At 41.2% G+C, this 26,209-nt stretch overlaps 3 protein-coding genes across 11 annotated transcripts in view; 1 reads left to right on the forward strand and 2 right to left on the reverse strand.

Annotated features, from left to right (window-relative positions):
* Window positions 1-1,774: 1,774 nt before the first annotated feature.
* LOC136433177 (arginine-hydroxylase NDUFAF5, mitochondrial-like) lies at window positions 1,775-7,924 on the reverse strand. The gene is made up of 11 exons (XM_066425095.1): window positions 7,441-7,924; window positions 7,193-7,233; window positions 6,116-6,179; window positions 5,891-5,944; window positions 5,319-5,422; window positions 4,906-4,945; window positions 4,036-4,146; window positions 3,554-3,640; window positions 3,099-3,243; window positions 2,585-2,667; window positions 1,775-2,385 (listed from the first exon to the last, which is right to left on the reverse strand). Exons 1-11 carry the CDS (start codon window positions 7,795-7,797, stop codon window positions 2,302-2,304), a joined length of 1,170 nt encoding a protein of 389 aa, XP_066281192.1. The 5' UTR covers window positions 7,798-7,924; the 3' UTR covers window positions 1,775-2,301.
* Window positions 7,925-14,884: 6,960 nt separating this feature from the next.
* Window positions 14,885-17,373, forward strand: LOC136433185 (uncharacterized). The gene is made up of 3 exons (XM_066425109.1): window positions 14,885-15,205; window positions 15,978-16,133; window positions 16,936-17,373. Exons 1-3 carry the CDS (start codon window positions 15,080-15,082, stop codon window positions 17,053-17,055), a joined length of 402 nt encoding a protein of 133 aa, XP_066281206.1. The 5' UTR covers window positions 14,885-15,079; the 3' UTR covers window positions 17,056-17,373.
* Window positions 17,374-17,600: 227 nt separating this feature from the next.
* The window catches only part of LOC136433167 (centrosomal protein of 128 kDa-like), a 50,059-nt gene continuing 41,450 nt past the window's right edge, over window positions 17,601-26,209 (reverse strand). For 5 of the 9 annotated variants that reach the window (XM_066425071.1, XM_066425076.1, XM_066425073.1 and 2 more), the window contains 15 exons: window positions 25,877-25,943; window positions 25,442-25,540; window positions 25,062-25,139; window positions 24,779-24,838; window positions 24,433-24,625; window positions 24,091-24,140; window positions 23,949-23,984; window positions 23,329-23,391; window positions 22,732-22,775; window positions 22,435-22,504; window positions 20,555-20,673; window positions 20,149-20,264; window positions 19,914-19,975; window positions 19,696-19,754; window positions 17,601-19,062 (listed from right to left, as the gene is read on the reverse strand). In XM_066425071.1, the coding sequence (XP_066281168.1) occupies window positions 19,704-19,754; window positions 19,914-19,975; window positions 20,149-20,264; window positions 20,555-20,673; window positions 22,435-22,504; window positions 22,732-22,775; window positions 23,329-23,391; window positions 23,949-23,984; window positions 24,091-24,140; window positions 24,433-24,625; window positions 24,779-24,838; window positions 25,062-25,139; window positions 25,442-25,540; window positions 25,877-25,943 (1,108 nt within the window). In that variant the 3' untranslated portion in view covers window positions 17,601-19,062; window positions 19,696-19,703. The remainder of the gene's footprint in view (window positions 19,063-19,695; window positions 19,755-19,913; window positions 19,976-20,148; window positions 20,265-20,554; window positions 20,674-22,434; window positions 22,505-22,731; window positions 22,776-23,328; window positions 23,392-23,948; window positions 23,985-24,090; window positions 24,141-24,432; window positions 24,626-24,778; window positions 24,839-25,061; window positions 25,140-25,441; window positions 25,541-25,876; window positions 25,944-26,209) is intronic. The other 4 variants (XM_066425072.1, XM_066425075.1, XM_066425074.1 and 1 more) reach the window with 4 other exon arrangements.

A 26,209-nucleotide genomic window follows, 5' to 3' on the forward strand; every position in this document is an offset into this window, starting at 1 on the left:
TGTGTTCCATCGAAGGATGTAAACATACAAGGCCAAATGAAGTGTCTATTGGTACGTCAAAACCTATTTTAAAAAATGTGGTGAGAACTGGATGTTTTTGTCCAAAGCTTGTGATGTTGGGTCGGGAATACAAACCGCCATTTTCCCTGGTTCAAAAGCCCACTGTGTGTCTACATCGGCACTGAAGCATTCGACAATGAAACAGAAATAGTAAGCTGTTTTCCCTGACACAAAAGCGCCACCTTGTGATACAAAAGTTTACGACATAGTAACAAGCCTCTTGAGGTGGTACATAACAGCATTTAGGTATTATATCGTGTAGGTAAGATGTTGAAGCTGGTAATATTTTTCAACTGCTTCTCTTCGAGTTGAAAAAAGTTTAAAACTATGTCGTGTAGGCAAATATTGTTCCAGTATCAAAACATTTATGTTACTTACTGCATATCCATTTATCCAGTGCCCTACGACTCTATCAACCTGTCCCAGTGTCCAAAGTTCCCTCTAAAGTGCTTGTGACAACAAAATACAACATTTCCTGATTAAATTCTACCCAAATAAGTGTTGATCAACACACATAGATGTTTGTACAAAATAGACACCCTTCTGATGTTATTGAATTTTGCACATCATACTTTCAGCTCTTGAGTCAAGCCTCCAGGTAATCAAATTCAATTCCTCAGATTTCAAATTCCAAACCTGGCACCATGGCTTGTAAGATACAAAGCAAAGCAAACATTCTAATATATTTCAACTGTATGCATGATAATTATGCCCTGTTTGTTACTTAAAAAATATTTTTTACAAGCTGCAGTGCCAGGTATAAAGAACTTCCCCATGCGGACCCTAACAATGACTATCCAATATGGCGGCCAGAAATTCCTTCCTGCTTGGAAACGAGCGGAGTAACTTATAAAAACTGGTAAATACTTTTCTGCTTGTTTTGCATTCATAAGTGCATATATCATGTATCCAGAGCGTCAAATAAGGTCCCTGCCCCGTGTACACAGAATTTTAGACTCGGATGAGTTCAGGTGAGGTGTTAAGGCAACACTGTGATGTCATAAAAGGCATTTCATTTAATAACCTGGAGGCATGAATCCAGAACTGGAAGTATGATTTGTCATATTTGATGTTCACAAACATCAGAACAGTGTATTCTTTAAACAAACATCTATGGTCATTGAAAAATACTTATTGTGATTGAATATAATCAGGAAATGTTGTATTTTGGAGTCAATTTTCCTCCCATGTAGGCACAAATATTACTTAATTACTTCTGCCCTTTGCTCCTGCCCGAGCAACTCTTGGCCTCCTTTCTTAGGTCGTGCCAGCTGTTGCTTGTAGGAATAAATATCAGAACTCTCTGAAATTGTAGGAATAAATATTAGAACTCTCTGAAATGAAATTTACGGACACAGATACATATTCCTGCTAATGAAGTCACCTTGTCCGAGGTGTGACTGGTGCCAATTACTGCTGTCCTTGGACTCTCCTGGGGGATCATGTCCAGCTGTGGGCTGACCTGCTGGTGTGACAGTCTGATGACTTGGCCCAAGTAATTATTTTCAAAATTTGGCTGTTTAGAATTCTAATTGATTAGAATTAGTCAAAAAGGAACATCTAGTCCGATCCCCCCATTGAATCACATCCGACCCATGATGAAATGATGATGTTTAAAAAGAGATGAGAATAGGTAAGGTTATGAATAGACATTTTGCACTCTGTCTTGTTGCTATCAATGGATCACATAACCAGTATGCATTTTCATCAGATGTTTCCAAAGTAGGTCAGATGTTTATTCATGTACATTATAGGAAACACATAGGATTAGGTGTAAGTCATTATATAAGTGGCATGCCTCACTTGCTAGGGGAGGTCTGCAATTGGGGATTATCTTCAACATGTAGTCAGGCTTACATCCAAAATTGAACACACCACTTGCAAAACACAATCATCCAAAATGTTGACAAATGATGTTGATAAATGCACTAAGGGAGAAGAGTGGGGGTGACCCGGTGTGTTTGGCTATAAAAAGGGGAGCCATTACAAAGCCGTTTTGCACTACTAGCTACTTTTAAAAATCATCATGCTTCATCTCAATTCAGGATGACAAACAAAGAGGAAGGGCTACCAATTATGCAGAATAGATAGAAGTTTGCTTGGATGGGACATTAGTCTGGACTTAAGGCCACTTTTCGGTCACCCAGTACATAGTCACAGAGGCCATTCCCAATGGAGCATCCTGGCTCCAGACAAGGCCACCAGGTTACCAGCCAAGCTTGTCGCTATAATCCTCTCAGATTAAGTGGGTTTATTCTGTCCTGATGAGGTACTGCTGAGGTCACCAAACGATGCTGTGGCTGACCCTCTCTTCGCTGGTTTGGGCTGAGAAAAGAAAAAAGGAAAAAAAAATCATCATCCCGAGCAAACTTTTACTCCACTTCCATGCTGACACCCACAGCCAGTCCAAATCAATATACTGAACATCCTTAGTTTTCAAAAAACATTAGGTGCACTTGTGAACACTGGATGCATGTCCTGGGGACTATATATCCCATGGAAAGTGAGTTAAACATGTCCAAACCTGTGACTTGTGAGGCTTCCACCCAATCATGTAGAGTAGCTGGAAGGTGGCTGGAATTGTGCCGTCTTCATTTCCATACATATCTGCAACATGCAACGTACGACAGGAACAATTAGAAGAATGAAGAAAGAGGTTGCAGGAGAAAATGACCACAACATTACGAATGTACATCAGGTTCAGTCTCCAGAGACCAAAGGATGCTTATTCTAAACAGATAAATATATGTAGCTGCATGGCTTGAAATACCACTTGCATGTGTAAGTTTGTTTCTACGCATAAAATTAGGGCGGTGCATATAATTTCAAGAAGACCTGCACTGGTGAAAATTACCACCATTAGAATTGTATTGTTTGACGCAAATTTTTACTCCAAGTGAAAAATAGTTAATCAAACAAATTACACATTAAGCAAGTAATATTTTGTATCCTTTCTGAACTTGTATTCACTTTAGCAGCCTTGAACCAAGCAATTTAAAAGCCACCATCTTGGAGAGTAGGGGCATCGCACAGCCCACCTTTATACACTGCAGCAGCAGCCATCATGGTGTCTCTATGGAGGATGGTCTTCCTGGCCCACGATGCATTGCTCTCTCCCATGCCCTGCAGGTCTGCCATGAGTTCGTACATGGAGGGGAAATTCACCGTCAACTCATCTGTGTCCTGTGGTGGGGTGATATCAACATGAGGCCACACCAATAATTGACCTGGTTTATGTACATATTAAAGCGAGAAAAAAAAGGTTGGGAGAAAAATGTGCATCTGACAGTGTGTGCTAAATTACAGAATTTCTCTTAATACTCACAATCTGAGAGAACAACAGAGTTACTTTGTTAGATAATACGTCGGTTGATTATTTGATTTTCATAAGATTTGATAACATAATTAAAAGAATTCAATGGCATGAAAACAGATGCAATATCAGAGAAACACTGCCTTGCTGCTAAAGACCACATTTTAGAATCTGCCTCACCATAGTCAGCATGGTGTATCCCGCCCGAGTTAACAGGTTCCCCAGGTCTCGTACGTCTGTGAACGGGGAGACATGCGGAGCAAAGCCCTGCAGAGGAACATGGTGGGAAAGACACTCTGAGGAAATACCAGTAAGCTCTTATTGTGGCAGATGGTCCCAGGTAATCCTGCCGTAGCTAAGTAGTGCTAACATGTTTTTTTTCCTTGTACACCTCACAGGGTGCAAGGAATACTAGCCAGCATTGTGCCAAAATCATTCCAATAAGCTGTGGTGTTGGTGGGCTGATAGAACTCTAGATGGTATGAATTAATTCTTGTCCCCAGTCTTCCCAATATACCTTGGGTCATCTAAAAGGAGGACTTATTCAATTTTAGTAAATGGGATTTGGCTCACAGATTTCTAAAAATTGCTTTTCTTCATCCCTTCCTTAACACAAGACGTCTTCGGGACACATAAGAAGTGATCAGATGACATCTGCATACCCCTTCCCTCTCTGTCTCAGCCAGTTGTAGGGAACATCTGAGTTCAAACAGCGTGTCTCCCCCGAACATGACACCGATGAAGCACCCGTCAGGCTTCAGAGCACTCCACACCTGATGGGGAAATTATAATAAAGGACTTCAATAAGGATACGGGTACATGTCATTTTGGTGTGTCCCTCAGTTCTGAATCCACACACCAAGCCTAGTTGTACCAGTAACAGCCCTTAATGTGTCTTTATGCAGAGAAACTTAACCTAGCACTTCGAATGAACATCATCAGTACATGTAGATCAAACACACGAAGAAGAAAGCAATTTAAAATCAAAGCTGAATCACTGACAATATCATCTCCAGAGCCAAATAACAGCAATGATGAAAAGAGGGCATATTTGTGTTACAAGACAGTCCTGTTTATAGGGAGATACAATGTACTAGTCCTTGAATTGCTGCAGGTCTCTGTCATCAGTCTTAATGAGAGAGACACACGCATCATACAGCAGTGAAGTGAAGCTCTTGAGGCTGATTAGCCATAAAACATATTCCACATAATGGAGCCATGTGATTGAGACATGAGGGAACGTTGTTCTATGAACAGGATGTAGAAATAAGAGTGAGCAATGGCCTTGAAAGGCAACTCATCTCAAGTCAACAGGATGTAGGAAAAACAGGTCCAGGTGTTTTTAAACTACACTCTTCCTAATTAGATCCCCAGTGTATGTGATTAGCCTCAAGGCCCCTGCTTCTCTGCAATGAGAAAATGAAAGGCTAGTGTGTGAATGGCTTTCATCAGCATCCAAAACTGAGGGTCATGTTTCCTGATTCCCATCTCCAGTCCTGAAAAAGTGTTGAGAATAACCTTAGGCGTCTTACCTGTCTCAGACAGCCAGGCAGGTCATTGACCCAGTGTAAGCTGTAGTGAGAAGACAACAGTCATGATGTATGTTATGACTGTAAATCTGCACTGACCGAAAAGGTTGTGTGGAGCATACAAGAAATGAAAATCTTCAACAAATAGCTATCTATCCATGAATACTATAAAATTGGGCATTACATGGGTTGAGTGTGGAGATGGTTCAGAGGTTAACAATCCTGCTTCTAGATAAAAAGGTTGGGTTGCAAATCCCCACCTGGAATACCATCAAGCATCTAAAAAAATTCACCATATTCCTGTAGCATGGACTGTATATCATCATGACTTAAAGCAGAAAGTTCTTCATATAGTCTGAAGGTTCAAACTCTACTCTACTACATGTGTAATTCAGATTTATATGAGATCACATTACCTCAGACAGCTCATCACCAGGTCCAGACTACTGTCTTTGAACGGAATAAATTCCTCATCTGCCTGGAAGGTCAAGGTTGGCACTTCTGAAGGTCGGTTTGTCGCCTGCAGGAAAAGTACTATCATAGGTGATACATGAAGGAAATACAAGCCTCTGGAAAATTAAAGTAGAAACTTGGAACCCTGGAAAGTGCAGATCTCTCTAGCAAAGTCTGAACAAAGTTGCAGGCATGCTAACATGCAGAGAGAATATTCTAGCATTCAACACTAGCCTCCACCAGGCCTTCCAAAGGGGCTGAGGATTGTACTGAGAGTTCTGCAAAAATGGGGTAAATAATTGGCCAGCAAAGCCTGCCGTATGGGTAACATAACTGCACAAATAAATGAAACCCTTTGGTGGCCAAAAAACCCCTGTTAATTTCCCTATTTGGTTTACTTTCAGTATCTTTCAGCAAGCATAGTCACTCTGGTGGAGACTAATTTAACACGTATACTGACGCAATAACTCTCACAATTCATCAGACCAAATTGATACCTTTAGATGCAAATCAATATATTCACACTCATACTCACATGTTCCAGCATTTTTTCTGCTGTATCACATTGATACAATGTTTCTACAATATCCTGTAAAATCAAAGAAACAAAAGTTGTTAAATAATCTTCATCCAAAATTATCAATGGAGTCCATTTAACTTTTAAGATATGTCAGCTTTGAATTGTGACTCAAGCTCTTGCAAAACAAAATTTAATACAAACATCTTCAAAGTTTCAATCATGTTAAGGTGATCATCCCACCTGATTCAGATACTTGCTGATGTAACCTTTCCCACAGCCGAGGTCAAGGGCAACAGGGAATTTTCTGGGGTACAAAAATAAAGGAAGTCATTCATTCATATCTTGTCACACTGGGACCCATAAAGATATGTAGAATCTGTAGAATTTGTGAGGCAGGAAAATCAGTGAGAACAGAATTGATAAGTACACACAAACCTCTGGCAGAGAAACCAAAAGTTTCACAACTAAACATGAGTCAGAGTCACAAATAAACAAGCAATGTTTCAAGACATGTCAAGAAATCTGTTAAATAACTTAAAACAATCATGTTGCATTCTAAAGATTCTCTTATGCTTTATGTTGTTAGTAACGTTATAACTGCTGGACCAGGCCAGTAGAGGCTTTAATTTCATTGAGGTAGCAGAACACAGTTTTCGGCCCATGGGGATTTCTATAGTTAAGGGCCGCAAAGTGACTAGCTTTGACGCGGTAAAAATTATAGCGCGGTGCACTTGAGAAATACGAAAAACGAACATGTTTGAGTTTAGGGTACAACATACAAATAACTAAAAGAAAACAAAAAATTCTGTCAGTGTATCGGCTACTCACGCCCACTTTGAAACAGCGCTCTGCGAGAGGTCACTGAACTGCAGCCGCCTGACCCCGTGAGGCGGTTGCACATGATGGCGCATTTATACACAAAGCGGAAAAGGTCCACTATCCAAATCCTGCAGTACAAAAGCCAACATATTTCTACACCACACAGCACAGTTTACACATGGATTATAAGCCTCTCACGTGTAGCTTTCTACCCAGTCTGCAAGTGTTTGGGCTGCACTACTTTCTGTACCCGCGTCATAGACCCCGGGGGTCGCGGATTAAAACTGTGTTCTGCTACCTTGACACACACAAAAATTCACAATAACTATGATTTGAGTCCCTTGGTGACCATGTTGGCATGTTTAGTACTGTTTGATTACAGCAGCAGTATGTTTGTGTAGTACACTGTACTCAAACATGGTGACAATGACGTCAAAAATGAAAAGCCTGGCTTGAAACTATCAGATACTGGGATAAGCAAGGTGCCATCTCACTCACCTACTGACATCACACACTCTATCAGCCAATCTGAAGGCAACCTGCAACAGAACAATATTTTGGACAAAGATCAGAATAGGGCAGCAACAACATTCCATATCATCTAGTATATAGAGTCACAATGTAACCACAGGGCCCCATGATGCCACGGTGTGTCATTGCTCTACAAATTATGTCATTGATGCGATGTGACGGTTTACCGGGTATGTGATTCGGATTCAGAGAAAATATCAGACATTCTTTCCCACCTCGTCCCTTAGATAGTCGAAGTCTTCGTGATCTGGCCGGCTGGACGCCCAGTTCTTCTGTTTCCGTTTGGTTTTTCTGTCGAAAACATTCATGACAGTTTCACCCTGTCTCACGGCGTGCATCAGCCGAACAGTAGCGGAAACCGGAGTTCTCCATGCCTGAGGTTTATTTCGAAGTAGCCCCGATTTTGGATAAGTTCTAGTTTCCGGCAGTATTGTTGTGCGATAAGTTCGTTCTGATATACACCGGTTCAAAACTCCCGCCCCTCCCCCTTTCTCCTGGACAAACCGTCCTTGGTGACAGCGACGCCTGTATATCAAATGTAGTACATTCCTGGGCCAGCACAGCGTCCCCATTGTTCTTATTTCTGAATGATATATAGATACACGTTTTGTGCAAAGTATATATGTCCAAAATCGGGGGAAACACAAGAAAACCTCGTCCGATCACTTGGGCGCCGCCATATTGGAACAGCGCAGCATGATGGGTAAAATGCACCTGTTACCAAATATAAGAGGGAAAGGGGAGTGGCATGCTTCAATAAATCGTAAAAAGTTGAATGCAGTAAATGCAGACTAAAGTAGTGACAACGGAAACTTCTTTGATACACTTTGGGCGTTTTCAACACGAAATTATTGGTTTGCAATATGTTGCTGTAGATGTGACGCTTGTCACCTCTATGCCTCAATATTGGTGTGTTGAAGTTGAGTAGACGGTCTTGTGCCAGAGGTGTCGCCTGTTAAGATCATAGGAGGGCAGGGCCTGTCACGCCGTCACACAAAACACCCGTTAAGTATTAGTAAAAGATGCTGATCCACTACATTTTAAACAACAAGAGACTTAATTTGGATCCACGATTAAAAGAAAAGAAAAGAAGATCGTGACAATTACCTATACATAGCATTGTAGGGAGAAGGGAGAACAATCTAGCTGCGCACTTCCCTGCACCATTGATGAATCATTGTTGAAATGAGGATCTTTGCCTCTATGCAAAATTATATTAACGTTAAGAATTAGACGTAAACATGTAACGTTGGGTAACATAAATTCGCGGGGTACTTAAATTCGGGATTTTTCGAAAACGGGGTGTTTAGGGATGTGTGCTAGATGCAACATCAGTAATACCGCTAGAAATGCAAACTTGACAGACTGACGCATTCAGAACACTGTCTGAAAAGCTTCGATAACCATGCATTAGAAGTTGGCTACGTCAAAAACTCTCCGTCCCTTATTGTCACAGTCTGAGGGCTTCGTGGGAGAATTATATGTACATAGTTGTTCGCTGGTTTATAAGACAAATGTCACATCCGCTTCCTGCTAAACACAATTATTTACAATACAACTTATTAGAATCTCTTTTGCTAACCTACAACTGGACTCTAAGTGTGATTAATCATCAAAACGCCTCTTTGTTGCTACAACCAATGGCTACGGCACTACGGTGAATTTTCCCGCCGCCATATTCGTTACCTAGAATCCTGCTATTCGGCAGACGACAAACGTTTGCGAGGAACACTTTTTTGTCTAAATGTTGTGTGTGATAGTGGACTGATGGCGATATTTTCCTCAAAGTTTGCTCTTAGCACAAGTAGAAACACATGGACATAGTAGTATTACCATTTCTAAGGCATCCAGCTAACGCCCCGATGAATAATGTACAAATTTCCATGACCGGGTGGGGGTGAACTTTGGGTAGCGTTCTACCGACTCAACACACGGGTTGTTCCCGAAGGCCTGATGCGTGCGGTACGGCCGTTTTTTCGTGTATTTTTTTTTGCTTGGACACGTCTATATCCATAGCACTCTCCTCAAGCCAAGGATGGAACGAATAGCTGCTGTATAAAATGTGATTAGCGGTAAGATATTCAAGACGAATCTTCTCTCCCGAATTAATGTGCCCCCCTGTCCGACATCACCGTCATTTTGGGTGCGGCGGACGGTAGTTTCAAGTTGAAATATTATGGTGTCAGCACGACTAGAGACAAAATCTACCATATATATGATTAGTGCAAAGATAGTACATGATACTGACAGAATAATAGAAAAAAAGGATGGTTTATTGTTCTGCTAGATTGATTTCAGTCAACCATTATCGGAAAAATCCCGAATTTATGTTACCCAACGTTAACTACATCTGTTCAAGTTCATTGCAGATCCACAAGGAAGAGGGAGAGTTGCAAAACTATTCCATAATAACAATTTTATTATATGTTGAAACGAAGGAACATTCTATGTCTTCATTTACAAGTTGACGATGCAAATCTTATTTTAATGGATTTAGTACGCTTTCCATGGAGGCTATGTTGAGAGTGTTAGTTTTCATAAAGAGATAACTGAAAACCTATCCGGTGATTTTTTTTTTTCTTGTTTCGCTTTACAGGCTTTTGTCAATCTGATAACAGTAGCAAGAGCAGAGGTGCCCCCCCCCCGGCAGTTTCCCAAATTATACATTCTACTTTCCATCAGCCTGCATATGTCTAGCAGTCTGTGTGCTAACGGTGCTTCCAGTGTATCTGGTGACCTTATCAGCCTCATTTGATGCCTGCGGCTAGAAACGCGAAAACGGCTAAACGTTGTCCTAATTGCATTTCAGCCTATCAATGCAGAAACATGAATGCGCCAACATGCACTGGCAGAACACCTCTGATGCCCGGGCACAGGCGTTTGAGCTGTAGAAAAGGAAACAGCTAATCGTTGGATCTAAGAGCATTTCAGACCATCCAAACTCGAGACACTAACATGTTCCAACGGTCAATGTCCTTGGTGCTGACTTGCTATCATCTCAGCAAATGCCAAAACTACACCCTGTATGTCTTGTTTGTTACCTCCACTCAATCAAAATGAACACGCAGTAAACTTAACGTTACGTCCTAAGGGCTGTAACAGGAAGGTTCAGAGTCACGACCGGTCATCAGGTATCATGATCATCTAGATAAGACAGCACAAATTGCTGTATTGGCGAAAGTAGCCTTTTTCTGGTTACTGCAGCGCATTTTAGCTCCCGAGGCTTCTCTTCAAGTGCTATTCATTAACATGACTCGCTCGTCACGACACGAAGGGATGGAGTTTAATGAGACCGTGGGCTTCTTAAGAGGGAAGTAACAACTTTACGGCGCTGCTGACTTGGTTATCAGCAATTATAAGTCTTGCAGGAAATATCATTAGTGCATGTCCGCTATCACGCTAAGTTTGATTCATACCAAGAGTAATCAGAATACTGGTTTGAAGATTGAATAATATTCTATCGTACTTTTCAAGGGCAAGGCTACTTGTAGCTTATTGAAGCATTTCCACATAAATTATGGAAATGAGGCCCTCATTTGCATAATGCATATCTGATAATGTCCACATTCACTAACCTTCCAAATGCTGCAAGAATGAAATTTCCATCATTTACCACTAGTATAGACTGATAGTATATCCCCAGTAATCATTCAATAGATAATTCAAATGTTACAAATAGAGTTGTAAAAAATGCAGAAAATGGTAGAATCCTGTTACCATTATCTAGAAACTATAAGAAATATCACATTCCACATCATTAATATTTTCAAAGTTTTACACAACTGGACAAATTATCATAAAGTTGAAATTACCTTCCAAATATTTTCACAAGCTTAAGTATGAAATCTCCTAGACAAATGAATACAAAGAATTAAAAACAGTTGTAAATTATAACATTGACAAACTCTTCTTTTGGCGACTTGGATTGGACAATCCATCCAGGCGTTATCGTGTTCACACACGGACGGATGGAAGGAAGGACACACACACACGAACACTGACAAAAACATAACCTTTTAGGCGAAGGTAATAAATAAGAAGCCAGAAAAGCTATGAAAACAAGGTAAAGCCACAAGTTTTGCTTGAAAGGTTGTTCATTTTGCCACTTCTGGTTGACTGATTTTAGTTGACTTAAACACAAATATGGTTTTTCGTGTAGCGGTGAACAAGTTTCTTAATTTTAAGCCCAGGAGATGAAATTTTCTCGTCTCCGCCGCGGAGGACGACCAGAGAACTCAATTTGTCTAAGGCGTCATCCATATCCGGTCTTCAGCGATCCCTGAGGTTTCGCCTTACGCAATGCTTCGCCACGCCTTTCTTACGCAGTTCCATCCACCACCGCATACATAATACAGCATATAAAGAAGGTCGATTACTCATACTACCTCTTACCGGCTCGTCTCTAGCTCTGCCTGTACCACGACACGGCTTCATCTCTGCCCAACCGCCTCCCAAGTCCAAACGGAAGGTAAGGTTCTATTTTCATGTAACTGCTTGGGATTGAATCATCTTGAAACTTCAGATCAGATGATTTTTTCTAATGACACAGGCAGATCAATAAGAACGGCGCTATGGGCCCGCATCAACAGGTGGTCCTTGGATTTCTCCTTCATCACTTTACATCAAACTGATCTCAAAGGTTAACATAATGTCTGATGCATTAGTGGACCACATGGGTCCCGTCAACTTTTGTCCGATGCTTTTGTCAAATATCTCTATCCCGTCTCCTCGGCCTCGAAGGGATCGAGTCGGGTAAAGATACACGTTTTACACGAAGGTTGGGAGAGCCACGCGTGTGTACCCGTGGCGTTAGATTTCTCTCTTTTCTTCTGCTCAGAAATGGGTAGGTGGAACGCACAAGAAGATGTCTTTTAAACGTCAAATCTCTTATTGAAGTTATTCGGCACTATCTTTTATATGTATGTATACCATATGTTACATCGTTGTGTGTATCTGCTTTCTTTAAGCCATCGACTGATATATGTATAATCATACATTTCCATGTAACAATAACGTGTTGCTATAATAGCAATAATGATAAATTCCTGTTATTGGATAGGAATTATTTCAATATTACCTAATGTACAATGCAGTTTTTTTATGGGGTCCGTTTGAATCCCACTGGACCACACACAAACATTAGAATATAATTTCGATAACAAAGGTCCGCCGTTCTCGGTAAAAATGTGCTACAAGTTGTAAGACATGTGTACAAACAAACTCATGGAAGAAATGTTTCTCCGATAAAAAATGTTGATATGGCACATATGAATATTATACGCATGGGGTCCAATCCATACAGTCGGATTAGGGCTAACAACCCTTTTACACGTTTTCAACAAGCCGGCTTTTTTCCCTGATTGGAATTATAAATCCAGGCCACATCAAGTGTAGTTTTGAAAGGTAATGAATCACATTTTGTCCGGGGTGGCATCAATACTGTCACCGCTTTATTCTCTGTGTCGAGCGTTTGAAGGCTGACTCCCCCACTTAAAACTTCGAATCGTGTTACTGGGGACGGTTTGATATTTCATTGGACTGATGGGACCTCGGGCTTTCTTGTGTCTTCTTATCTGCCCACACTTCGGTCACCCAATTTGGTTTTGTGCCCTAAGGTTTAGTTAATGCTGTTTCACGGTTTCCTGTAAGAAACGCTTGAAGCTTAATTTTGTGGGGTGTCGGTGTTAAGTTTTTTTTGGTAAGGGGGAACTTTCGCACACCATTGCATTATACTAAGCAATTGCCGAGTCCTTGTTTGATTTGTTACGTCCATTTTCAGCACCATGAAAACGAGTTGTTAAACATAGAGCGTCCAGGTTGTTGAGTGCAGCACAGATTTTTTTCCAAACTGCTGCTGACGGTCCATGTCTCTGTGATGTTTCTGTACAGATGGCTTCGTCACAGCTGCACTTGTGCCTCTCAGTCTGCGTGCTTCTTACATCTGGCATTTCCGCCAGAACACTGCTCTCTGACGTCACGACCTGCGCATTGCTGTGTCTGGGCTGTAACGAACTGCACAAGGTACGTCATAGCTGGTGGTTAGCGAGCTTGTAGCCTCTTCTAATCCTGTCCTTTCTAATTTTTCTGGTTTTATTTCTTCATGTACCCTTACTTAAAAGAGTTCAATAACTCGTCGCTGTGATATTTTCACAGTTTGTTTGAGAATTTGATTCGCTAGGAAAGTTTAGCCGAACCAAAGAAGGAGGCCCAACATGAATCCTGTTCACATGTCATTGCCGTTCTACAGGGAACCTTGCAGTGGGAGACAAGAGGTGGCGGCGAACTGTGTGTGAACTTCTGTACCCGGAGCCTGCCGTCCCTGATCCCGCGCGACTTCTGCCACTTCATCCTGGGAGATGGAGAAAGGAAGGGATCCACCTTCACAAAAGGGAGTCATGTTTATTAAATCTATTCGCCATCAGACTCAGTAATAGATGCTTTTGCCCACTTTCACGGCTTTGATTGGGTGTGACGTTGCATGTTATGTCAAATTTCCACCCAGATTGAAATACAAATGTACTGAAGATGTCTTTTGACAGAACAAATTTTAAAGATTTTCAGGCGATTTAAAACTCCCCAAGCAATTTTATTCCACTGTAGAAAAAAATGTACGACACGCACTGTGCTGACAAGATGGTCCGGACCATCTTATCGTTCATACCACATCTTATTTCATATCAACCACTTGTTTTCCCTGAAACTATCAGCACCCGCCAAGGCTGTATAAGTAAATTGATGTGTAGGAGGTGGTCTGAATGGAAGGGCTTATGAGCTTCCTCTCCGACTCTAGGCGGATTATGTCAATCTAGGACACATCCCAGCTGTATAGAGCTAATGAAATAACAGTCCGTGGAGAGTCAATCAGAAAATTCACAGTGAGTGATGTTATTTCATTAGTGAAAGGCCACCATGAGATCGCCGATGTTTGTCCGTCCATCCTATGTAGCTTGGTGGCAAGTTCTGTTCTTTTATCTGCATGTCTCTAGGCGTTCTTCATTCTTGCACTCTGAATCTGCAGGCATGTGTACCGATTGGGAACATTCACAACAGATGTTCTATCATCACCGTGTTCTATCAAATAAGGTAAATGTATGGAAGAAAGTAAGAAATAAAGCTTTTTTTCTTACGACACAGGGTAATTTGTTTCTTGATGACGCCAGAACCAATACACGTACATGTACGTTCATACTTGATGGATGTCCCTACATTTAGATCGTGCGACTCAACATGTGTAAGAGTCTGTTCAGTTTTCCACACAACACCTCCAAAAGATTATTTTCGTTCATAACAGAAGTAGCGTCACCTTGTGCGAGTTGGGTTTTGTGCAAGAAAATCAATGACATTGATCGCTCCGGGTTAGCCTGGGTGCCATCCAATCTCCTAGCAGATCTAACGGTTGCAAATACCGTATCGAACTGGCAAAAGGAGTTTTTATTGCAACAAAAAATTTATGTCGTAGCGAGTGTAGGAGTCCCGGCAGTAATAGGATGGCACCCATGCTAGCTCCGGGTCGCTAACCTATAGAACTCTGGTTCTGCCCGGCTCATCAGATTAAGGTAACTGTGGACGTAAGAATGCAGTAATTGCCCAAATTAGTAGCGTTATCAACAAGAGGTGATTACAGCATGGATAAGGAAATTGTCATGGAATGAGATTCGAACTGCTGAAGAATATCAAATAGACTGGGTCTGGTCTAGACTTTATGTCCCCCCTCTGGATGACGTCACAGACTATTCGTCCAACCAAAGTGGGAAACCAAATCGCCCGACCTCCCATCTGTCGCCATGAAGTATTGAGGGTGGCTCTGACGTCACGTGGTTTCTGTGCACGTGCCCTAGGGCCTAGGGGCACCTGATGATACGCCACTGCTATAAAGTTGCGGGACGCTCCTGTATAGAACAGATCATCAGTGGTTTTCGTACGGTGACGACGTTTAACCTTCAGAGTCACCACACCCCGCTACCCCGTTTCCAGGCTGAGGTGAGCATTGATGTATAAGTTGCTAGTTATACATAGTGTAAATGTACATGGCTTTTGTACGTCACATGTCTCATGATTCATACTTTTACAGGATAGTAGAGGGTTCCAAGGACATGTCAAATGTCAAAGTCACTTTTATGAAAAAGGATCGATCCCTGCATGTAGTGGCAGTTTGGAGTCTGATGTGCAATGACATTGTTGTTTAACGGCTTGGGGACATCCTGTTTTTCACGAGATAATGAATGCAAAAAATGTCGTGTATGACATAGAATGCCTCAGCCTCAGTTGAACTGCTTTTGTCGAAGAGGTACAAGACCTTTGTTGATGACGATGGCCTCGGAATCAGAGAAATTACAGGAAATTCAACAAAGAGCGTGGGTCAGACGTCAAGAAAAACATGCATGTTATAATTGACCAACAGGAGTCCATACTGAACATACAAATTCAAAACTCCTTCTAGTGTGATCTGTCTTGTGAAACGATATTAAGATCAGAACAGCATTTGCGTCGAGGGGTTCGTTTGTCGTGTATAAACAAGGACTTCATAATGTCCTTGACATTAATAGTCTCTCATTAATAGTTTCTGTCGTCAGACTCTGATCGAGATTTGTACTGGTAAAATCGGCGATTCTGCGGGCAGAGATCCCGCTCTGGGATCCTCTGGGTCTCTGTCGACAGAAACTCCGATCGGGATCTCTACCGGCAGAATCGCCGATTCTACCAGATCGGAGTCTCTACCCTGATATATACAATAACATATATATCGCACTAGACCTACTTATCAAGAAGTGTACGGTACAAGATGTCTGGCCGCCTGTCCCTGGTGCTGTGTGTCCTGGCCATGGTGTGTGTCGTGTCGTCCCGCAGCGTCATCAACACCCAGTTTGCATGTCTGATGGAGTGCCTGGCGTGCAGTCAGAGGTTCCACGTAGGTCATCTTCAGCTACTCCCCAAGCAGAGGAATGGGTCCGGCTGGTTTCTGACGTGTGTTAGGCGTTTTTGTTGGGCCTTCCATTTTGTCCCGTTTTCTTTATGTTGTCAACCCATAAATAAAAGGGGGAAAAGTATGTCACCGTGGGACGTACATAACTCCCTCAGTGGCGAAAGTCCCTTAGCCGGCATTAGAGAACCTTGGCCCGTGTAAGAAGTCGTGTAACACCCCCCCCCCCCATATATACGCCGCCGTTACAGGAAGTCTGCGAAGGAGGCTAAAAATAACCGCCTAAATACACGTCAAAGACTAACCGCAACCATTTCTCTGCTTGGAAAGTAGTCTTCAGCCTGTGATCGCAAGATATATCATCCAGCTTGGTTTGCAGCATTTCTGTGGCGTTTTTTTTATTCTCAGTGGTGATTCACTGAATGCGACGTAAGGACAGGCAAAAAATAATACTAGCAGCTGCTACCTCTGTGCCTTGTACCTTTTCGTGTTGATTAATTAAAAAAAAAACAGGCTGACCATCAAGCCATTTGTCAATGTAATTGGATTTTCGCGGTTCACACGATGCCGAAATCTAACGGAGGGTTAGCTAGATTGTGAGTCAGAAAACAACTAAACATAAAACGTTACGACTTCCCATCTCAACATCAGTTTGGTAAAGATTACCATCGCTTCCCAATGGCCATGGGCTACGCATCCACTGGTATAGATACTTTGGCCGTATAATGGTGCAATGGACATTACGGAACGGAAGCTAGTCCTCTGATTTTGTTGTTTCTTTTTTCAACAGACATCTGTATGGAACGGACTTGCGTGTAAGCATGCGTGTAATGACGTCGGCCCAAATAGTCCTTACGACCTCATCGGAGCGGGGATTGACGCCTTCTGCAGTAACTTCATTGAAACATGAGGCGAATTGTCGACGGCAGATGACATCACCTATACAATCGAGTTCTCGTAAAGCCATCTTTGAAGAAGAATGCATGTATCCTCTAGATGGGCTACAAGGTCTTGGTGAACCTATTAACAAATCCGAAATGTTAAAAATCCGTTGCGCACATTGCCCTCTGCTTGTATAAAACGCGTGGGCTGCAGATGAAGAAAAGGCGGCGAGTCTCGGTCGCATTTCGGATAGACTAGAGAATCTAGAAATAGTTACTACAGGGCCGTCTCTCTTACCATTGTCATCCAAACTTTTATCTATAATAAAGAGTTGAAAAAAGGTGAATCTTGGCTCTGTCTCTAATGTAAACATAGTTATCCATTTAATGATAAATCTAGGTGATGTAACGCTTTCACACAGGACATTTAGCAAAGCGAAAGGTGGATTTATGTATCAAAGCACCGACAGAAGAGCTTCAGTGAGGTAGACATCTTCTGCTAAAACATCCCGTGTGTCCACAAATCTATATAAAGGCATCACTTTTTTTAAAGTTCCCAAATAAAGAGGCTTGCTTTATCATCTGGTTCATATTCTGGAAATCATATGGTTCATATTCTGAATGGCCTTGTACAACTTTGAACAGGGACATCTGGACATCATCAATGTACAACAGAATGAGTTTAAGATGATATTAGTCCCTCAAAAATAACCAATGTACATGAGATAGTAAAGGGAAAGACACATACACCAACAAAGTAAAATACACTACTGCATCGTCTGACTTTAACATTGACTTCTCTGGAATAAATACAGTGTAAGAGTCATAGTCCATGTATAAAGTCTGCTGTTCACTTTTCACACAAACTGAGTCTTGGTGTCAGACAGCTGATAAAAAAGTACTATAAAAACCACAAACCTTAGTTATTACTTCTAGTGGAACGCCACCCTTTGACACACAGCATTTACTGCCACATAATGGTGGCCTATACACAAAGGAAACACTGATGGTGTATATAAATGGAACACTAAGCTGTATAAAAAGTATCTCTTGGCTTTGGCACACAACTACAGGACCTAGCTATCGGATTTTGTAAGGTTAACAGATTCAACATTGATAAAACTCTTAACAATGGCACATCAGTACATTACATGTCATAGAGCAAGCATTGGACACAGAAATACTTGCACCAATACCAGGACAACAATGGAGCATACATGTACTTACACATCAGCTTAACAAAATAATTTAAACACTCTCTATTTAACAGCAACTCAGCTTAACATTGCTGCACATATAAGTCATAGAATTTCTTAAAATGTGATTTTAAAAAGGTTAAATCAAGTTGTGTCATGACTTGGGTTTCTACAAATCTAGCAGCATGGCAGGTACCTTGTCTGTATTGACATCTCTAGGTACACAATCTCTTCTTGTGCATTGCATACTGCAGGATTGGAATGTTTGTTCAGAAGTGCCTGTCCTTTACAACCTATCATTCATAGGGCACGTCAAAGTGAACTAGACTTGTCCCTATCAAAAGAAGGTCTCATAGTAATAAGAAAATATTCTGTACAGTAATACTTTAACTGAGGAGCAAATACTAATTCATGTTTTGATAGACTGGCTACCATTCTTATCTCAATAAAATAGAACATTAATGTACATGTATATCCATGTCAACTGCTTAAGAAAAAATTCCTTGTTCCTGTCAGTTGTAAGAAGAGAAAGAAATAAGTTGGTCTATAATGGGAAACAAGAACTACCCTAAAAAATAATGTCAGGCTCTGAGAGTGTTCAAATTGATTTCGAGACTCACATGCACTTTAATTTATTGTACAACGTCTTTCTCTAACAAAAACATACAACATTCACTGAGTTCTTTGATCAATAAAAGCTGAAGGTGCTATGTGGCCATCCTTTCCCATAAATCCATTTCTGTGGCAACAGCAGGAACCATAAAAATCCCTTGTCATCCTCCATACACGTCCTACAGCAGCATAGAGGATTCATCGTCATCTCCCGTTGTCATGGAGTTCCTATAAAAGAGAGCCCATGGTGAGGAAAAAGGGTAGCTTTGTACTCGACAATCTTTCCAGATACCATAGCTGTTGTTACCAGGTGTGAAAAGCCATTCAAGGACTGCCATGGTGCATCCTTAGTCTCCACCAGACTAACTATGCCACTATAAGGAGAATATTTTGCCAGGGAAGTTTGGCCACCATAGGGTTTCATTTGCAGGCTCTGAGGGGGAGATGTTATGTACCGCAAGTACATATCTCAGCTACGATCGTTAGTGATTTATCAAGTAAACACCCGCACCAAGAAAACTGTAAACAAGGTATTTTATCAACATGGGAGGAAAGCCATTGGTTTAGTGATAAACCAAATGGCAACAAAACAATAGCGACAGCTTTCACCTTTACGGAAGGCTCATTTTCTCAGAATTGGATGAAAACACCTCTACGCAGCTGCTAGTTAAAGATAATAGAAATCAATGCCCTAACAGCTTGAAACGAGAGTCCTTTATGTAATGAGGGGATTTGTCAAGATGGTGTGGCTGACCTAGTTAGGTACAGATCTGAAGATGAAGAGAGGGGTTAAAGGGTTTAATGTGCAGAGCATAAAACACCAGTGCCACCTGTACCAAGATGAAACCCTTACCCCCGTACCTGAGCCCTCAACCTACTGAGATTTGGCACGAAGACGAAGAAGACACTCTGCTGCCAACCTGACATGTAATAATATAGAAAATCATGAATGCAGGCCACTATCCAAAATTTCATTAGTATTTCATCTAGTGTTGGGTACCCAGATAAATTTTCCCACACTGCAGATAAGTAAATTCCTGAAGATAAGTGTATTGTGGCCTGTAGAGGGATGCACGTACCTCCACAGGAGAGGACGTTCTGTTCTGAGATAGAAGGGAATCTGCTGATGGCTTCCTGCTGCCTGTTAACAAAAATTCACTATTTACACCAGACACAGAAAATGACAACTTTCTATATTAACGGTAAGAGAGAGAGGCGTTCTCAGCCCTGATATGGATACTCATTCTACATTCATAAAAGCAGTGATTATTGCATATTGTATGGGGTGAAATTAGGAAGGTTTTCTAATAATACCTGGCTCTGGTGACCTTGACCTGGATCTGATGGGCGATCTTGACCTTGGTGATCTGGTGGGTGACCTTGTCCGGGAGTATAACACAGGTGACCTTGATCTATAGCTGCCAGCCCTACTAATACAAACAGAACATGCCATTGTAGGAGATTACCATACTAGGTAGATTTATTCTGGACAATGAGATGTGAGGTAACCAATGAAATGCATCTTAACAGATGGAAAATTCCCCCATTCAACTAAATACTACATATTACAAAAATAAAACTTATGTACAGGACCAGATTATACAAAAATGAAGTAATTCTGACTTCTAAAATTTCCAGTGTAAATCTTTCATTTGGCTTCTGGTTCAGCATGAGGTGTAAGAAGGTGAAGTGAGGGTATAGAGCCCCCGTTAAAATGTACCTGAGTAATGTTGGTGGACTTTCGCTAACCCTGACTCGACCCCGCCGGGGGATTGGTGAGGCTGTGGGGCTGATCCCGGCCAGACGTGCCGACCGCAGGCTGGCATCCAGCTCTGCTTGCTGTAGGAAACAAACAAAATAGAAACAAACATGTTAGGATATTGGAAAAATGTTTATGCCTCATACGTAAGGATGAATGCACCTACAATGGCAACAGAAACAAGAGCTTTTAAAAAAAGCTGGCGTTTCGGCTACGTTTATAAGTGTGAATTGTCTTTTCCCTTTACTTGAAGTAAAATCTGCCAGAGGAAGTCACTCAAGGGCTGTTCAGTCAGTACTGTTTTAATAGAGAAAGGCAGATTGGGGAAAGCAATTTTGAAGTTACGTCACTTAACTTAAGTGCTTTTCAAAAAGCTGGTCTTGGCCTACAACTTGTACTTATTTGTAAAATGTATAATAGGCTCATTATAAAAGCTATCAATGTAATTATGTACATGGCACGCAATAAAACATAAAATTTGAAAAAGCACCATTGAATCATCAGAACTATGGTAATTAAGTGAAATAGAAGTTCATAACAGCTAAGGTTCTATCTAAAATGACTACCAAATGTCAAACAAATCAACAGCTACCTCATCCGTATTATTCTGGTTTCCGCATTTACAACATTTCTTCCTTATTTTCCTGGGTAATTTTGCTAAAATTCATGAAAATTCCCATAGTTTTGTGCCGAGGGGCGCCACTTTCCACGTCCGTGTTGTCTGAATGAAGTCGATACTGAACAATGGAGCATTTGCTACTGTAACAAAGAATCGCTGTTTTGCAAACAACATCAAGAGCCTCTGTTTACATCGGGGATAGAAGTTTAGTGGCGAGTGTTTTGCAAGAATCATCTTACCGCGCATAGGAGCCGCTGCACGGTATTTTCCATTACAATGAACAGAAAAATTCGAATGCCGGGTTTGGAATCTATGAAGTCCTGTTCATAAGACAAAGGCCTTGTATATATTAAATGAATATTTAAAAATAACAAATATAAAATATTTCTTTATTTATTAATGAAAAAAAATGATATTCATAAATATGATATTGATAGATTAATATAATATCAATATATATTTTTGATATTCAATATCTAAAAAGAAAAAAAAAATCCACGCACGGAGACGAACCCGGATCTTCTGGGTCCGAAGTGCTTCGCGTTGCCAGATCGGCCAAGCTGCGGTACGTAACTATTCACTCTGGACGTAATGCTATAACCTCACTATATGGTATCATTTATGCCGATTTTTGGTAGTTTTCTTGACGAAATCATTTTTTTTCTTCTGCAATCTTGTGGAATAGATGTAATATGGTCATTTTTCAGGATATCAAAGTCCGAAACCACAATGCAATGATATTTCCGAACAGTTGTAGCAGTTACATGCGGTCGCCGTCCTGTGTCACATGCAAATCTAGCCTGCCTGCATTTTCGTGCTCTCTTGCCATATAAGGCAACGGCTATACAAGGATTTGAGAACGTATTGCCATATAAGGTCTTATTGTGTGCGACACAGTGTTGAACCAAGCTTCCCTGGTTCCTTCCTTGAAGGTCCCTTGCTTGAAGGTAAAAGCCAGGACAATGCGTTCCGGCGCGCATGCGCCGAAACGCAAAAAATACATCAACTCTGTCAGCTACTGAACACTATTGGTAGTCACTTTAGATTTTGAAGTGAAATATCTTTAAATGTGCTGTGTTATGACAAATATAAAGACGAAGGGAGGCATTTGCTTTCAAATGTCATTTTACTGCATATCCAGTGCTAAAGTTCAAAATGTAAATTGAATGCATTTGAAATTGTGAAATCATTCATTTATCCATCTATTGGACATAACACCCACCTTGTGCTCAAAAGCAGCCTTTCTGGCACCCTTCAGTTCAGACTGGAGAGACCCCAGCTTTTCCTTGTACCTACAACAGCGACAAAGCAAAGGAAAACACAGGTCAGGCTCGATACTACTTGCACTACACAGTTCTAATAGCTCAATGTTGATGTCCTATTAATGCAAGAAGATCGGTAGAGAAAAGTCCACACTCTTTCCAATGGCAAATATGTATGACAATTTTTTATTCATAACATATACATCTATAAATCTGTACTTTTCAGCATAAAAGGATATCAAGGTTTATATACTTACATGGCATATCTTTCTTGGATTCTGTCTCTTTGTTTTTGTGACTCCTGCAAAATGAGACTTGTTAGAGAGAGTGGACTAACGACATCAGGTTTATCCCCACCACCACAAACTACAGGGTTAGACAGGAGCGAGCATGCAGGTCTGGATACAGGAAAATCTCTCTTCACAGCATCATCAAACTTCAAACTGGGTTAAACTCACACCACATGCAAGAAAGATTTTAACCTTAGGCCAAACTAATCCAATTCTTTGCTTGTTTAGACCTTTTCTTAACAAGAAGTTGTAAGTGAATTAAACCAACAAGAAGGCAAGGCAATGCCGACTTGACCATTGCAATACCTAGTACATGCACTTGCAGTTTGGGTGAATGTCACATATCTAATTACAATTTTGTCAAAGAGCCATATAGCAGAAAAAATGCAGAATCCTCTTGATAGTTTCATTCTGGTGTTTCCTTTGCACCTGCTATTCAGACAACAAAGAAATTACACTAGTATGGCCCGAGGCGTACGTAAGTCCAGAACGGTTATTCAATCACTGACATCAAACCACTGAGGGCACATGCACAACATGCATCAAACATGGCACTACACAAACCTGCAGGTCCTGCACCTGGGCAGCCACGGGCCTGTCAGTGGGCCCTGGCGCTTGTCTCAAAGTCTACCAACACACGGCAGCACGTGAGGAAAGCGGTGAACAAGCAGGAGGACAGGGGGGTTAGTACAAACCTCCAAACAATTAACTCACAAACTAACTAATGAACTACAAGATGTGGATAACAGCAAGCCAGTGCAGTGATGTGCATAACAAGTGCAACAACAGAATAAGCTAAGCAGAGCTGTCTAAAGTTGCTTCATTAAGTATTCTGAAAAATCAAAACACCAGGCTAGCCATAACCACAAAACTATTCAACAACTACTAGCTGGAGCACTGAGGGCACATGGGCAATTGGAACCAACATAGACAAATACAGCTTGTACCATCAGATAGAACATTGTCAACCCAGACTAGTTACCCTGAAATATCTAAAAATAATTCACACAAAAGTCTCTAGCTTAAGAGTCTAAGGTTTTTAAAACCCCTGGCAAACTGGAAACAACAACTTGAACTTGAAAAACATCAATTTACTTCAGAGGAGCCTTTGTGTTAATGTAAAGAAGAAATTTGACAACATTTCATTTCAAAACAGGGCATTATTTGGTCTCAACACCTCTTACCTCTTCTAACCGGTTGGTCAGTTCAGACACTCTTCCCTAGAAAACAGGATGATATGCATGTTGGTACATAAGTCAGACAGGTATCTGTACATGTACATTATAATACGGTAAACAAGAAATAAATCAGTAGAACTTTCCTTACCTCGAGGTGTCTGACAATATCATTTTTTTCTTGCGTCCTGTCAAGAAGATCTGAAAAACAAGATTGGAGCAAAATATAACCTCAGTAAAAAGTTCTATCTTACAAAGGCATAGCACATTATCAAAACAGAACTTCCTGTAATGAAAAGGCCAAGAGTCCCACCTGCCTAGCCTGTATGCTACCGTGTTGCAGTCCTTAGGACTGGTCAACTCTTCATTGATATTCTCCTAGTACATGTACATTGAGCCTCTGTGTAGGTACATAGCATGTATTTCACGTCAGGACTAGCTCAGGACAAGCCCCAAGGTAAGCTCAACTATGAAACATTTTCATCCCCATTACCTTGTCTTTCATTGGTCATCTGGTCGAGCAGCTTGCTCTGTTTAGTGATCTCCGTGGTGTAGTAGTCCCTGTCGACCTCCGTGGACCGGATGACCTCCTTGACCTTGTCGTTGTTCTTCTGGACCTCGCCTCGCAAGCGTCTCTCCCTCTCCTCCCGCAGTCGCACCTCCTCCTTCAGCCACTGCAGCTTGCTCTGTGGACAGGAGGAACTGGTTGTTACAACTTGTGTTTTACAGCAAAATGTGGCTGTAACAGATGACGTGTACAAAAAATGATCTACAGACATAGGCTTTCAAATAGTCAAGTAAAAAATTAAGACATCTGGAACACAGAATTAAGGACTTACTGTGATGTCTGCCAGCCACCTCTGTGGGTCACTGTGGAGTCCCTTGGATGAGGACAGAGCCTGTTGAAACAAAGGGAGGGGCACTAGTGCTTACTTACTAATGCTAGCTAAAGTACTAGAATTTTAGGCAGTTTATCCAAAGGCAGGTATAACTGTTAATCATTTTACATTCATTTTGGTAAAATTTCCAAGGCACTGTGTTTCCAACCCTATATTTGAGTTTATACATGATTGCAGGCCATCATGGGTGACTTTATAACTTTGCAAGACACACACAACAAACCTGAAACTTGACCTCCGAGTCAGCTGTTGCAATGTCCACCAGTGTGTCGACCTCTCTACCGACTTGGCGCAGCAATCTCTGCAGGAACATGAATATACAGAAAACAGTTTTTACAAATGGACCAGAAGACACAAGGAAGTCATATACATGTAGGCTTATCTGTTGACAGCATGATAACTAAGGAATTTTTATACGAAGAGATTAAATACGCAAATAAGAACGCAACTTCTCAATCAATAATAGTTAGTTGAGAAGTAACTCTGCTCGACCACTCTTTTAAGAGCAAGCAACTCCATCACTTTTTAACAGGATGTAAGCTTGGTCACAGTGTTGCTTGGTCACAGACTATCAGCATGAGTGGACAAAGCAAGCGTGCTAACCTCCTGTCCCTCCTCCTGAGAAGCCATTTTGTCTCGTACAGACGACAGCCGGTCCTCCAGCTGTTTCACTGCGTCTCCCTCCTCAGCAACAAGGTGATCCTTAAAGGCAAAGGAGAGAATTTTGGAATTAAAGACAACAGCAAGATGTTAGTCATTCTACTCTTCACGGACATAATCTTCTTTTTCTTGAGTCACTCTCTACTCTACATCAGTACAGTACACACAGCTTTCCTTCAGGGGAGGAGTCGGTGGACACTTCTTACATGCTAACAAGACATGGCTATGAGAGGTCTTAAAAAAAGAAAATGTAATCAACGAAGGAATTCAACTCAAGCACAAAAACAAGTGCAAAGCAATACCATTTGGGTATTTCTAACTGTTCATAACATTACAGTTAAGTATCTTAACTACATCCTTAAGCAAAACAGTTAGTACTTTTTCCTGAATGTCCTCCTTGGCTCGCTGATATTTTTTCTGGAGTCTGGAACTCAGCTCTTCTAGTCTGAAAATAGAGATAAAACGATAAAAACACAGAAGAAAACAAAAGTCACTGAAAGTAAAACATTTATCGTCCAAATTGCTGCAAGCATGTCCTACCTTTTATCACACTATGCTGTGAAATAAATCGTTGTTCATCATCATCATCATTCATGTACCTATCAAATCCCTCACTTGCAGCATTGCATGTGATTTATAAGAAAAAAACGAAATGCTGAAAACATGGACACCCCTGAGTTATGAACACTTGAATAGTGCCATTGTTGAGTA

Source organism: Branchiostoma lanceolatum, chromosome 4 (genome assembly GCF_035083965.1).
Source record: "Branchiostoma lanceolatum isolate klBraLanc5 chromosome 4, klBraLanc5.hap2, whole genome shotgun sequence".
Lineage (NCBI taxonomy): Eukaryota > Metazoa > Chordata > Leptocardii > Amphioxiformes > Branchiostomatidae > Branchiostoma > Branchiostoma lanceolatum.